This window comes from Mustela putorius, unplaced genomic scaffold (genome assembly GCF_011764305.1).
Source record: "Mustela putorius furo isolate JIRA1106 unplaced genomic scaffold, ASM1176430v1.1 tig00003834_pilon_pilon_pilon, whole genome shotgun sequence".
Classification (NCBI taxonomy): Eukaryota; Metazoa; Chordata; class Mammalia; order Carnivora; family Mustelidae; genus Mustela; species Mustela putorius.
In genome coordinates, this window is record NW_025421987.1 from 105,356,734 (window position 1) to 105,371,191 (window position 14,458).

Sequence of the window (14,458 nt, forward strand, 5' to 3'; positions counted from 1 at the left end):
ACCACAGAGAAAAGCACACCACAGGGGGCATTCTGAAACAGCACTCCATAGTTGTTGACCTTTATGCTGAAACCACTTAAAATCTCCACTTCTAATAATGCTCTACATACTCAGCCAAATAAAGTCAACAAAGATGGGTGGGGGTGGGGGACTTCTAAAAAGAAAAGGACTGTCTTTCAACTGGATAACATAAATACGAATAACTTGACCATGTACCTTCAGGTTAAAGCAAAAGAACTGCAAGAGAGTCTTGAACTTAAAACTTAAAAGTTCTCAAACTTTTTGTATTTAGTGTAAGATTGAGCAAATGAGGAAATTATACTGAAGATAATGGGACCCAGTTATACCACTGTGAGATAAATACATAAATAGAGAATAGGGGAAACCAAAGAAGAAACTGTATGTTGATTGGGAAGTTCCCAGTATGAACTCATAATTTTAAATATATATGTAATAAATATATAATATATATACATGGTCCCCATATACCTTTATATTCATAAATTTGTATAAATATTTCCTAGTCTGCTGAAAATACCTAGAAGCAATGACACCCCAGCATCAATGTAAGCATCTGCCAATTTTAGCTTCTAAATGACATCTACTAAAAGAAACCAGAACTTGGGAGAAATCATTGAATCCCGGGATAGGCAAGGAAAATAGAAGATGAGCCTGGTACATTATTCTGTGTCAAAAATTTAAGGAAGTATGCTAAAAATTATTGAGACATATAAAAAAGATCAAAGAGCCAGCTTTAAAGAAGCTCCTGTTGAAATTTTGTGTCAAAATGAGTAACACCTTAAATTTTAAAAGAATTCATGAGTTCTTTCTTCTTTGATATAGTAAGCCACTAAAATAAACATTTATGAGGCACCTACTATATACCAAACACATTTCAACTATAATATATGCTTCCTAATCTCATCTCTTGGGGGTGGAGTTAGGGATGGAGCAGGGAGAAAAATGTAATGAACTATTAAAATACATGTTTGGAAATTTGACAGGGTGATAGCATAATAAGAAAAGTTATTTCAGGAAAATGTTTTTTAAAAAAAGAATGAGTCTAAACAGATACTGAAGAAATTAAGAAAGCTCTTCCAGGAGACTAACAACTAACAAATGCAGACATAATGATAGGGTTAGAAATGCAACATTTTAGAATCAACACAGGATAGCTGATTGAGGCAAGATTCATCAATGGATACTAAAAGTACTGGATGAAAGTTTGTTGACAGGCTTAAAGAATGTCCCCAGATCAGTTATTAATTACAAAGAAAAAATGGTAACCTTTGTAGTCACCACCATAACCAAGTGATGAGTCAATTTCATCAATAAGCATAGTGTGCTTCCTAATGTGATACAGAGAACACTCTTGTGTATAACTCTGTTTCTAGATGTTCAGATCTAGGTAAATCAGACAAACCCAAATTGAGGGACACTCTACAAAATGATTGGTAACTACTCTTCCAAAATGTCAATGTAATGAAAGACTGTAAGACAATGAACCTTGGTTCCTAGGAAATAAACACTGATGTTTGGTGGTGCAAGGGGATGAAGTGTCATGATTCTGCAAATTACTCTCAAATGGATCAATAAAAACAATAAGTAATAATTAGATGTTTATGGAAGGGATGAAACAAATGTAGATAATTCACTGATAATCGAGATGAAAGGTATACAAGTACCACTCCTGCAACATTTCTATAGGTTTGAAAATTTCCAAAATAAGTTTTTCAAAATGTGAGAACACATTTCTGAAAAGCACCTAATACAGAGTACTACAGCTTACTGAGCATCCATTCTGCCAGACACAACTGCGGACATCTCACTTAATCCTCAACAATTCCTAGAGGAATTGAGGGCACATTATTAAATATTATTTAAAAGTAAACAACTGAAGCCTAAGCAGCAGGTAGGTACTTGGCCCTAAAAAAATGCTCACCTACCAAGAAAAAAAATCTGGGGAAAAAGGAAAAATATACACAGAGGTGTCAAATAAGAGTCAGCTGTAAGTGATAATATTCTATGTACTGTTTGAATTTTTCAGGTTTCTACCATTAAAAATGAGATCTGCCCAAAAAAACAGCAGTTAAAACAAATTTTTAATAAAGTAAATAATTTTAACAGTAAGGCATAAATGAAATCTTCCTAGAATTTAATAAACAACCAATTCAAGTAATTACCAGTATTTAGATTTCTGGGTACCATGATTGCAAAAAGCAAGGACAGGTATGAATGGCCAGGCAGTAACTGGCTCTTGGTTTATTATCCTTCGACTCATTTACAGTGGAATATTGGCATGTTTCCTCCAAGGGCGCTGTACCTTCTTGCTGGCCAAGACATCCAGATCACAGCAGATTCGTGCTCTTGTAGAGGAAGGCTGGATGATGTCATCCACAAATCCTGGTGAAGCACAGAAAAGGAAGTAGATCATCTGCATCCCCAGATAATGCCACCCCTCAATCTATGTTCAGCCTGGGCACCATCACTGGGGCCAAAAGTGTGAGCCAGACCCAAGTTACTGTAAGTGGGCGTGGGCCCTGTGAACCTTCCCCTGCATCCTAGGAGCATCCCTGTTCCTCTGGCAGGGCCCCAACTCTGGGCCTGGAAGCACTTGGCAAGAGAATGAAATCTGATCCCTTCCCTGTCAAGATAAAGTCAACAGGAAGTAAAAGTTAAGAAAACACATTAGTATTTTCAAAAATCACTACACTTCCTCATGTCCCTGTAACACAAGTTCCTCTGCATGTGATTTCACCACTCCTCCCATCAGGATTCAATTTCCTCACTTGGCCTTGTGACTTGCTTTGAGCAACAGAATATGGCAAAGTGACACTGTTCAATTTCCAAATCTAGGTCTCAAGGTGCCTTGCAGCTTTTCCTCCTACCCTCATGTTACCCTCAAGACACCATAAGTGTGGAGTAGCCGCGTTAAAAATAAGAAACTATGTGCAGCGGTCAAGTGGACAGCCAACACCAGCCATGTAAGTGAAGCCATCTTGGTCCATCCAGCCCCAAACTACCAATTCACTATCTTTGCATGATTTATCCCAGGCAAGACCAGCAGAAGAGCCACCTAACTGAACCCAGACCAGATCGATGACCCTCAGAAACATGAGCAAAAAAAAAAAAGGAAGGGAGTGCCTAAGTGGCTCAGTTGGTTGGGCATCTGTCTCTGGCTTGGGTACTAGGATCAAGCCTCATGTCAGTCTCCCTACTCGGGGAGCCAACTTCTCCCTCTCCCCCTCTCTCTAATAAATAAATTCTTTAAAAAAAAAAAAAAAAGTTGGTTGTTTAAGCCGCTCTGTTTTAGAGCAACTTTTTACACAAAACTTAAGTAACTGGAACAACACTAAGAAATTTAGCCATTTCAGCAATGTTGTTTTGATCCTGGTTACCAAAGCAGCATAGATACCATTCTTAAGTGATGACTGCCCAGGGACAATCCCACCCCTCACTCATCTCCAGGTTCAACTGCAAGGGCAAAGGGCAGTTATGTGAGACTTTGTGGAGTAAAAGAATCAGCAAGTGACCCAGCAAATGACCAAGGCTGCCCTCCCCACCACAGTCCCTACCTCTCACTGCAGCAGGAAAGGGGTTGGCAAACTTCTCAATATACTCTGCCTGAGCAGCTTCCACATTCTCATGCCCTTTGAAGATGATCTCCACAGCACCCTGTCATGAAAGTAGTTAATGAACTTAAATGGCAGTCCCAACCTTGGTAGACCTCCCTCAACTCACTACCACAGTGTGCGGTTGTGAACTTTGTGATAAATCCAAGTGCCCTGGAGAAAAAGGGCATAGAGGTAAACACTGTTGGAGTCAACCATCATGATTCCAGGGGCTATGTGATGGGACTTTCCGCTGTGGCCCCAATGACAGGCAGCCCAGGCAAAGCCAATAGTTTGTGTCCCCACATTCTATCCTACTCCGTCCACTTGCATCTATCCTTCTTTGAGGCCAAGATGTTTGGCCTATTTTCCACTGTTAGATACATGGTCCCCTGTATCAAGGGAAATAAAATGCCCTGTTTCTTTTTTCTTATCCTGAGTATGCAATTCATTGGCCAAAGGCAGACAGACTGGACTGCAAATGTAGAAGTACAGAGGTCTAAAAGATGAGCCTTGACCTCAGAACCCCTAAAAGTCAGCTATGGGGAGAGCCAAGGGAGTTAGCTGGTACAATTCCAATAGCTGTTTCAAAATAGGAAAGGAGTGGGGACCACAGCAGGAAGTACAGCAGTCCCCCCTCATCCACAGTTTCAGTTACCCAGGATCAACCACACTCCAGAAGACAGATGAACCTCCTGACATTAGTGTCTATGTTCTTCACCTCCATCTTACCATCTCACATCACAAGAAGAGTGAGTAACAGATATTTTGAGACACCACATTCACACAACTTTTTTTTACAGTATATTGTTATAATCATTCTATTTTATTATTGTTAATTTCTTACAGTGCCTAGTTTATAAGTTAAACATTATCATAAGTACCTAAGTATGTATAAGAAAAAAACAGCATATATAGGGTTCAGCATTATCCTGGTTTTAGGCCTCCACTGGGGGTGTTGGAGCATGCCCCCTATGGATAAGGGGGAGAGGGCACTACTAGACCTTGCCCAGAGTCACCAGGGGTCAGAACTACAGTTCAGCTTCTGTGGGCTAAAAGGAATGGCTCTAGCCCCCACCCCCACCCCAAAGAGATGAGATGGAGTTACAGGGAATGTCCAATCTCCCAATGGCCAGTTCAGCTGACTCAACCCTTTCCCTTTTACTGATAATCTCAAAACCCCTTCAGGGGCCCTCCCATCCTGAGCATGAATACCAGCATGTGCCTGGAGGGAGACGGCAGGACAGGAGCCAGAGCTGGCCCTGGGGCTCAAGGAGGGAGACTTTCCAAGGTCTAGGCCCCAGCTCCCTAGAATCCTGGCCCATCAGAGGGATCCCAGCATCTCTCCAGCATTTCCCACCTATGAGCTCCTGCTAGGAGAATGGAGTACCTGCACCCAGCCAAAGGGAAAGCTAGAAGCCCTTACCTTTGCTCCCATGACTGCAATCTCTGCTGTAGGCCAGGCATAGTTGATGTCGCCACAAAGGTGCTTGGAGCTCATGACGTCATAGGCACCACCATATGCCTAGAAGAGACCCAAATGCTAAATGTTAGAGCCCGAGTCAAAGAGATCATGCCCTGAAACATCCTAAGAACCCAAGTGAATACAAAAAGAAGAGCCCTCCTGGGCTACTGAAGGCCCAGTGTCTCTGAGGCCAGGAAGCTGGAGCAGAGAATATCTGGACACAACCCAGAGGCCTTTCACAGTTACTATTCACCATCTTTGCTGGCTTTTCCCCCTGATGCTTCCAGTTCCCAGAAAGGACCACCAACATATCCACAGGGCTGTAAAAGATCTTTTTAAGGGTGAACAAGGTGTACTCCTTTTCCCAACCCTCCTGAAACTCTTGGCCAGACCTCCAAAGATGGCCATGCTGCCAGGAGTCGGCTCACAGCCTCTGATACAAGTTCCTCACCTTCCTGGTGATGACTGTGACTTTGGGTACAGTTGCCTCAGCAAATGCGTAGAGAAGCTTCGCACCATGCCGGATGATGCCCCCATATTCCTGTGCTGTGCCTAGGTCATTAGGAAGAGTTACTAGATACAAGAGTTCTCACAAGGTTTGAGGGCCTATGAGGTCTTCCCCTGCTCCCCAAAGGGCTAGGACAGAGCAACTCCCATCCCACAGCCCCATCTTTCAGACATCTAGAATACAGAGATGTCACAAATCCTTAGAGAATTTTGCAAGAAAACCTCCAAATAAAGCGAGTGCCTTATCAGGCAAAAGCACCTCTCCCAGCCCCCACTTCTTTCAATGACTTACCAGGCAGAAAGCCAGGGACATCAACAAAAGTGATGAGTGGAATATTGAATGCATCACAGAATCGGACAAAACGAGCCCCTTTCACAGATGAATTAATATCCAAACATCCTAGAATGAGAGAGATTGTCCATGCTGAGCTTCTGGGCAATTTCCAGTTCCACCCACATGGGAATGTACCCTCAGCAAACCATCCAGAGCTGATTTTTATGGAGGCATCAAAGTTTCCTCATCAGGGAATGTGAAGGGAACCCTTACACACCAAGAAAAATAGGAAAGACACTTGCCACCCAACACTTGCCAAAGAGGGTCCAGGAGCAGTAGCCTCAGCTCTGAGGGCACAGGCTCTCTTGCTGGGAGCACAGGCTTGCAGACAGGGAGACTCTGCCTCACAAGCTAAAAGGACTGCTGCCACCAGGGTTACAGGCTGAGCTGCCCCCATGGAACCAGCAGTGGGAAGTATCATTCAAAGGCTGCTCTTAGCAACTCCCCATAGCTTGGCTTCAGTTATACCTGTGTGCCCTTGGGAATTTACTTTACTTTTCTGAGCCTGAGGTTCCTCCCCTGCAAAGCTGGGATGTTACTACCTCCTACCATAGTTGTAAGGATTAAAGGTGGTGGTATCTGTAAAGTGGCACAGAGTAAGAGCTCAATTACTAGTGTATCTCCTCTCCTAGAATAATTCCCAACCTACTGTATGAAGCCACATTACCCTGATGCCAAAACAAGATAAGGACATCTTAAGAGAGAAGAATGCAGACCAAAATCCCTCATGAACACAAAAATTCCTAAGATATTACCAAATCAAATCCAGCAATACACAAAAAACACGAATGCAGCCTGACCAAATGGGGTTTATCTCGAGAAGTCAGGGTTGATCTAACATGTGAAAACCAATCAAATTATACTAAACATTCATCTGTTGATGGACATCTAGGTTCTTTCCATAGTTTGGCTATTGTGGACATTGCTGCTAAAAAAAAAAAAAAAAAAAAAAAATTATACTAAACAGAGGAAAAAAACAATACAGTCTTTTCAACAAATAAAAAGAAAGATCTGACAACATCCAATATTCAGTCATAACTCAAAACCAGCATGGGGCACCTGGGTGGCTCAGTCAATTAAGCATCCAACTCCTGGTTTCAGCTAAGGTCATGATCTCCGGGTGAGGAGATCAAACCTGGTGTTGGCTCCACACTCAGAGTGAAGTCTTCTTGAGATTCTCTCTCTTCTCCCTCTGCCCCTACCCCACTCACATGCTCTCTCTCTAAAATTAATAAGTAAATCTTTAAAAAACAAAAACAACAACAACAACAAAAAAAAAAAACAGAAACAAAACTACAAGTAACCTAGCAGTACAGTGGAATTTTCATTATCTGATAAGAGTATCTAAAAAAAAAAAAAAAAAAACCTTATATACACTCATGGATCAGAAGAAGAGATAAATTCCCAAAGTGATCTATACCAGTCCTGGCCGAAAGAACTTTCTATGAATACTATCTGACTATACTATTCAACATGGTAGCCACTAGAGCTATTAAGCACTTGAAATACAGCTACTACAACCAAGAAACCAAGTTTCTAATTATATTCAATTTTAATTACATATTATTAAACTAATTAATTGCTATTTATATACCATAAAATAATTATATAATAAATGAATTAATAAAATATGTTATAATATAAATTATTAATCATATAGTATTAAATACTACAAACTACTTATCTTAAAGTTTAACAAGCTAGCATACTGAATAGACCTTTTTTTTTATTTAATTTCTTTTCAGTGTAACAGAATTCATTGTTTATGCACCACACCCAGTGCTCCATGCAATCTGTGCCCTCCATAATACTCACCACCTGGCTCCCCCAACCTCCCACCCCCCACCCCTTCAAAACCCTCAGGTTGTTTTTCAGAGTCCATAGTCTCTCATGGTTCATCTCCCCTTCCAATTTCCCTCAACTCGCTTCTCCTCTCCATCTCCCCATGTCCTCCGTGTTATTTGTTATGCTCCACAGATAAGTGAAACCATAAGATAATTGACTCTCTGCGTGACTTATTTCACTCAGCATAATCTCTTCCAGTCCCATCCATGTTGATACAAAAGTTGGGTATTCATCCTTTCTGATGGAGGCATAATATTCCATAGTGTATATGGACCACATCTTCCTTATCCATTCGTCCGTTGAAGGGCATCTTGGTTCATTCCACAATTTGGCAACCATGGTCATTGCTGCTATTAACACCAGGGTAGAGATGGCCCTTCTTTTCACTACATCTGTATCTTTGGGGTAAATACGCAGTAGTGCAATTGCAAGGTCATAGGGAAGTTTAATAAGCTAGCATACTGAACAGACCTATATTTTTAAGCATCTTTCAAAATCATAGGCATTCTCTTATAAAAATTGATAAGCAGATTCTAAAATTCATATGGTAGGGGCACCTGGGTGGCTCAGTCATTAAGTGTCTGCCTTAGGCTCAGGTCATGATGCCAGGGTCCTGGAATTGAGCCCCACGTCAGGCTCCCTGCTCAGTGGGAAGCCTGCTTCTCCCTTTCCCACTCCCTCTGCTTGTATTCCCTCTCTCACTCTATCAAATAAAATATTTAAAAATAATAAATAAATGGAGCGCCTGGGTGGCTCAGTGGGTTAAGCCACTGCCTTCGGCTCAGGTCATGATCTCAGGGTCCTGGGATCGAGTCCCGCATCGGGCTCTCTGCTCAGCAGGGAGCCTGCTTCCTCCTCTCTCTCTCTGCCTACTTGTGATCTCTCTCTATCAAATAAATAAATAAAATCTTTAAAATAAATAAATAAATAGATAGATAGATAGATAGATAAATATAATAAATAAAAATAAAATTCATATGGTAATACAAAGGAGAGAGAATAGTTAAAAACAATTTTTTTTAAAATTGGAAGACTTACGCTAGTTGACTTATTCAAGACCTACGAAAAAAGCACAGTTTCGACTTCAGCACTATTAACATTTTGGACTGGATAATTCTTTGTTGATGGGGTTTGTCTTGTGTGTATAGGATGTTTAGCAGCATCTCTGGCCTCCACTCACTCGATGACAGTAGCACCCACTGTCCCCCAGAATCCACACTTGTGACAACCAAAAATGTTTCCAGGATCCTGACACTGCCCCAAGTTGAGAACCACTAAGAACTATGAAGCTGCAATAATCAAGGCAATATGGCACAGGCATAAAGGCAGACAAAATGACAATGAAACAGGATAGACTGTGAAGAAATAGAACCACACAACTGATTTGAGACCTGGCACCAAAACAATTCAACGTGGAAAGAAGTCTTCTTAACAAATGGTGATGAAACAATTAACAATCTATATTAAAAACACACACACACTCACACACCACCATGAAATTACTGTTTCATTCTATATACCAAAATTAATTCAAAATAGATCACAGACCTTAATATAAAACCCAGAACCCAAAACTAGGCAATAATATTGGACTATCTTTGCAACCTTGTAGTAGGCAAAAATTTCTTAGAAAGGACACAAAAGCTCTAATCACAAATAAAACCCATTAATAAATGGGGCTTCATCCAACGTTTAAAATAATGCAAATCTAAAGACACCCTTAATTTACTGAACACATACCTGACAAAGGACTCACATCCAAAATATATAAGGAATGCTAAAAATAATGAAAAAGAAATAACTCAGCATTCCTCTTGCTAAATGCATTTTCTGAGATGTTCCATATCTTGTTTTGGACAGTGATAACAAGGTTAGATACAGATGTCAAATTGTCAAAACCTATCAAAATGAGCATTTGAAAGCTGTATATTTTATTGTGTGTAAATTATAATTCAATAAAAGAAAAATGTTTTAAATCTCCCTTCCTTCCTATCCAAAATCTATGTTAATGATCTGAAATCAAGAATCTGAGTGCTAACTCCCAGAAAAAAAAAAAAAAAAAAAAATCCTAAATTAAGAAACTGCAGAAAGTACCCAGAAGCTATACTCAAAATCAAATTGAAAAGAAAGATGAGCACTGACAACCAAAACAAGATGTAATCATTGGGGAAATGAACACAGAAATGGAAAACCTGCAGCCCCGAGCTGCCATGGAATGGGCCCCATGTCCAGAGGCCTGGTCTTAGCATCTTAGGCCAAGTCCCAGGGATATACAGAGAGCCTGGCAACCAGAGAGTACCCAAGGAGCCATGGCTAATTGCTAAAAGGAAAAAATGAGAACCAGAACAGAAGCTCCCTATCTGAGCCTCTGAAGCGGCCTTTTAGTAACAGGGAATGAAGAAGTCAATAAAACAAAGCTTTCTTCCAAAAAGCAGTAACCTACTGAACTTCCACATCTTACCTTTCCATAAATATCACAAAGAATTTTTAAGCCAAGTAAAAAAGAAGGAACCACAATGGATTCAAGTGTTCAGGCTCTAGCCAGAGCTGAGGAGGACCCCTGGTATAGACATCCTAGCTATTTTTAGAGAAAACTTTCAGGACAAGCAAAGCAGTTTTAAAAAGTGAGCCTGTGAAAGTCAACCTGTACCTGCAGACATAGTCATGGGTTAAGAAAGATCTTAAAGCAGACACAAGAGACCATGTGAAGTCCATGCCAGGGAATGACATAGCTAAAAGGAGAAACTAAAGGAATGTATGGGCAGTTATGAACTTACTGGAGGAACAAAATGCAATTTTCAATAGGTGTGGATTCCTGACTTTAAACACTTTTTCTAAACAACAAAATGGTGAAGTGGGCAGCTCCAAGCTCCTGTCCTCCACAGAAACATAACAAAACAAGCAGAAACTCTGGAATAACTGAAGGTTTACAACAATCAAAAGAAAGTCAAATCAAGAAAAAAGGCAACTTAAGGGGTACCTCGGGGGCTCAGGTAGTAGAGCAAGTGACTCTTGATCTCAGGGTTGTGAGTTTGAGCCCCATGACGGGCGTGGAGCCTACTTAAAAAAAGAAGGAACGAAGGAAGGGAAGGAAGAAAGGAAGGCAGGAAAGAAAACAGAAGAGAAGAGAAGAAGGAAAAGAATAAAAGCAACTTAAAAATAGTAGGAAAGCCTTGTTGGTATTTTTTTTTTTAAGATCATTTATTTATTTATTTATTTGACAGAGAGAGAGAGATCACAAGTAGGCATAGAGGCACGCAGAGAGAGAGAGAGGGAAGCAGGCTCCCTGCTGAGCAGAGAGCCCGATGCGGGACCCGATCCCAGGACCCTGAGATCATGACCTGAGCCGAAGGCAGCGGCTTAACCCACTGAGCCACCCAGGCGCCAAAACGTCAAATAAATAAATAAAATCTTTAAAAAAAAAAAAAAAATGAAGTGAATAGAAACTAAGAGACCTATGAAATACCATCATCCGAATCAACATATGCAGCGAGGAAATACCAGAGAGAGGAGAAAGAGAAAAAAGGGACAGAGATTTGAAGAAATCATGTTCAAAAACTTCCCAAGTTTTCTTTTGTTTTGTTTTGTTTTTATTTTGACAGAGATCACAAGTAGACAGAGAGGCAGGCAGAGAGAGGAGGGGAAGCAGGCTCCCTGACAAGCAGAGAGCCGGATGCGGGGCTCGATCTCAGGACCCTGGGATCAAGACCTGAGCTGAAGGCAGAGGCTTTAACCCACTGAGCCACCCAGGCGCCCCAAAACTTCCCAAATTTGACGTAAGACATGAAGTGACAAATCCAAGAAACTAAATAGGATAAACACAAACAGAATGTGGCTCCACTGAGCCACATTATCATCAAATTACTAAAAGATAAAGACAAAATCTTAAAAGTAGCAAGACAGAAGTGACTCACCATATACAAGAGATCCTTGGTAAGATTATCAATTGATTTCTGAGTAGAAAAACCATGGAACCCAAAAGACAATGGAATGACTTAGAACACAGAAAGAATAAAACTGTCAACCAATAACTCCATGTTTGGCAAACTGTCCTTGAAAAATGAGGGACAAATTAAGACATTCCAAGATCAAAGCTGAAGAGTTCATTATCACTAGACTTTCCCTACAAGAAGTGGAAAAAGGAATCCTTCAGGTTGAAGTGAAAGAACAACAACAACAACAACACTAGACCATACCACACAACTGTATGAAGAAAAAAAAAGATCTCTAGCAAAGGCAACTACATGGGGAAAATATCATTTTTTGTAATACCATTTTTTTTAAAGATTTCATTTATTTATTTGACAGATAGAGATCACAAGTAGGCAGAGAGGCAGGCAGAGACAGAGAGAGGAGGAAGCAGGCTCCCTGCTGAGCAGAGAGCCCGATGCGGGGCTCAATCCCAGGACCCTGAGATCATGACCTAAGCTGAAGGCAGAGGCTCAACCCACTGAGCCACCCAGGTGCCCCCTACCATTTTTTATTTCCATGTGATTTAAAAAACAGAGCCCAGAAAGTTTTACTGGTGAACTCTACAAAACATTTAAGAAATTACACCAATTCTCTAAAATCTCCCAGAAAGAATCAGAGGGAATATTTCCTAAATTATTCTATGAGGCCAGCATTATGCTATTACTAAAACCAGACAAAGACATTACAAGAAAATGCAGACCAATGTCTCTCATTAACACAAACATAAGAATCCTCAACAAAATATTAGCAAATCAAATCTGGCAATGTTATAAAAATAATTATATACCACTTCCAACTAGGATTTATCACAGGTAGGCAGATTCAATGTTTGAAAATCAATTCATGTAATCCATTGCATCAACAGGCTAAAGAAGAAAAATCACATGAACCTATCATTAGATACAGAAAAAGCAATACTAGGAATAAAAGGGCAACTTCTCAACTTGATAAAAAACGTCTAACAAAAAAATCTACAGCTAACATTATACATAATGGTGAAAAACTAGAAGCCTTCCTACTAAGATCAGGTACAAGGCAAAAATGTCCCCTCTCACTACTTTTCAAAACTGTACTGCAAGTCCTAGCTAATCCAATAAAACAAGAAAATATACAAAAGGTACACAGACTGGGAAGGAAGAAATCAAACTGTCTTTGTTCACAGATAACATAATAATCTACGCAGAAAATCCTAAAGAATTGGCAAAAACACTGCTCAAACTAATAAGCAGTTATAACAAGTTTTCAGGATACAAAGTTAATACACAAAAGTTAATCACTTTCCCATATACCAGTAGTGAATATGAAACTAAAAACACAATACTGTTTACATTACCCAAAAAAGAAACACATAGGCAGAAAACTAACAAAACATTTTAAGATCTATATGAGGAAAACTACACAACTCTGATGAACAAAATGGAAGAATTAAATAAATGGAAACATATTCCCTGGTTATGGATAGGAAGACTCAATCTTATCAAGAAGTCAGGTATTTCCAACTTACTCTCTAGATTTAACACTATTACAATCAAAATCCCAACAAGTTATTTTGTGGATTATTGACAGACTTATCTAAAGAATATATTGAGGGGCAAAAACCCCAGAACAGCCAACACAATATTGAAAGACAAAATGAAGTTGAAGGACTGATAATACCTAACTGCAAGACTTGCTGTAAAGCTACAGTAATCAAGACATGTAGTACTGGTGAAAGAAAAAAAAAAAATACATCAGTGGAACAGAACAGAGAAACCAGAAACAGACTCACATAAATATAACAAACTGATCTTTGATAATTAATAAATAAATAAATAGATAGATAGATAGATAAAACAAAGGCAATATAATGGAAGAAAGACCATCTTTTCATCAAATAGTGCTGGAACAACTGGAAATCCACAAGCAAAAAAATTAATCTAGACACAAACCTTAAACTTTTCACGAAAATTAACTCAAAAATGGATCCAGAGACCTGAATGCAAAACACAAAACTTGAAAACACCTAGAACATAACATAGGAGAAAAACAACTTTGGGTATGGTGGCATCTTCTCAGAGACACTACCAAAGGCATCACCTAGGAAAAAATAATTCATAAGCTGACCTCATTACAATTTAAAATTTCTGCTCTGCAAATGATGCTGTCTAGAGAAATGAGAAGATAACAGTCTGGGAGAAAATATTTGCAAAATATACATGTGATAAAGGAACTGCTATCTAATGTATATAAAAAGCTCTTAAAACTCAACAATAAGAAAATCTGATTTAAAAATGAGCTAAAGATTTAAAAGGGGGGCAGCTAAAGATCTGGACACCTCACCAAAGGAAACAAAAATATACATATAGCAAATAAGCACATGATAAGATACTCCACATCATGTCATCAGGGAAATGCACAATTCAAAATGAGAAACCATTACACAAGTATGAGAATGGCCAAAATCCAGAACACTGACTGACAAGATCAAATCCTGGTGAGGATGCAGAACAGAAACTCCTGGTGTGTCAATGTACATTCATCAATTGTAACAAATGCACCACTCTGGTTCAGGATATTGATAGTGAAGTAAGCTGTGCATGTGTGACAGCAGATTGTATATGGGAACTCTGTAGTTTTCACTTAATTTTGCTGTGAAACTAAAGAGCTCCAAAAAATAAAATTTATTCTATAAAAAGGATTATACACCATGACCAAGTTGGATGTACTGTAATAATGCAGAGTGGT

At 39.6% G+C, this 14,458-nt stretch overlaps 1 protein-coding gene across 1 annotated transcript in view; it reads right to left on the reverse strand.

The window, feature by feature from the left end:
* Positions 1-2,084: 2,084 nt before the first annotated feature.
* PCCB (propionyl-CoA carboxylase subunit beta) overlaps positions 2,085-14,458 on the reverse strand; it is a 101,171-nt gene continuing 88,797 nt past the window's right edge. Inside the window, exons 11-15 of the mRNA XM_004762456.3 lie at positions 5,876-5,983; positions 5,528-5,628; positions 5,038-5,136; positions 3,576-3,675; positions 2,085-2,403 (exon numbers count right to left, since the gene is read on the reverse strand). Of these exons, the coding sequence (XP_004762513.1) occupies positions 2,282-2,403; positions 3,576-3,675; positions 5,038-5,136; positions 5,528-5,628; positions 5,876-5,983 (530 nt within the window). The 3' untranslated portion in view covers positions 2,085-2,281. The remainder of the gene's footprint in view (positions 2,404-3,575; positions 3,676-5,037; positions 5,137-5,527; positions 5,629-5,875; positions 5,984-14,458) is intronic.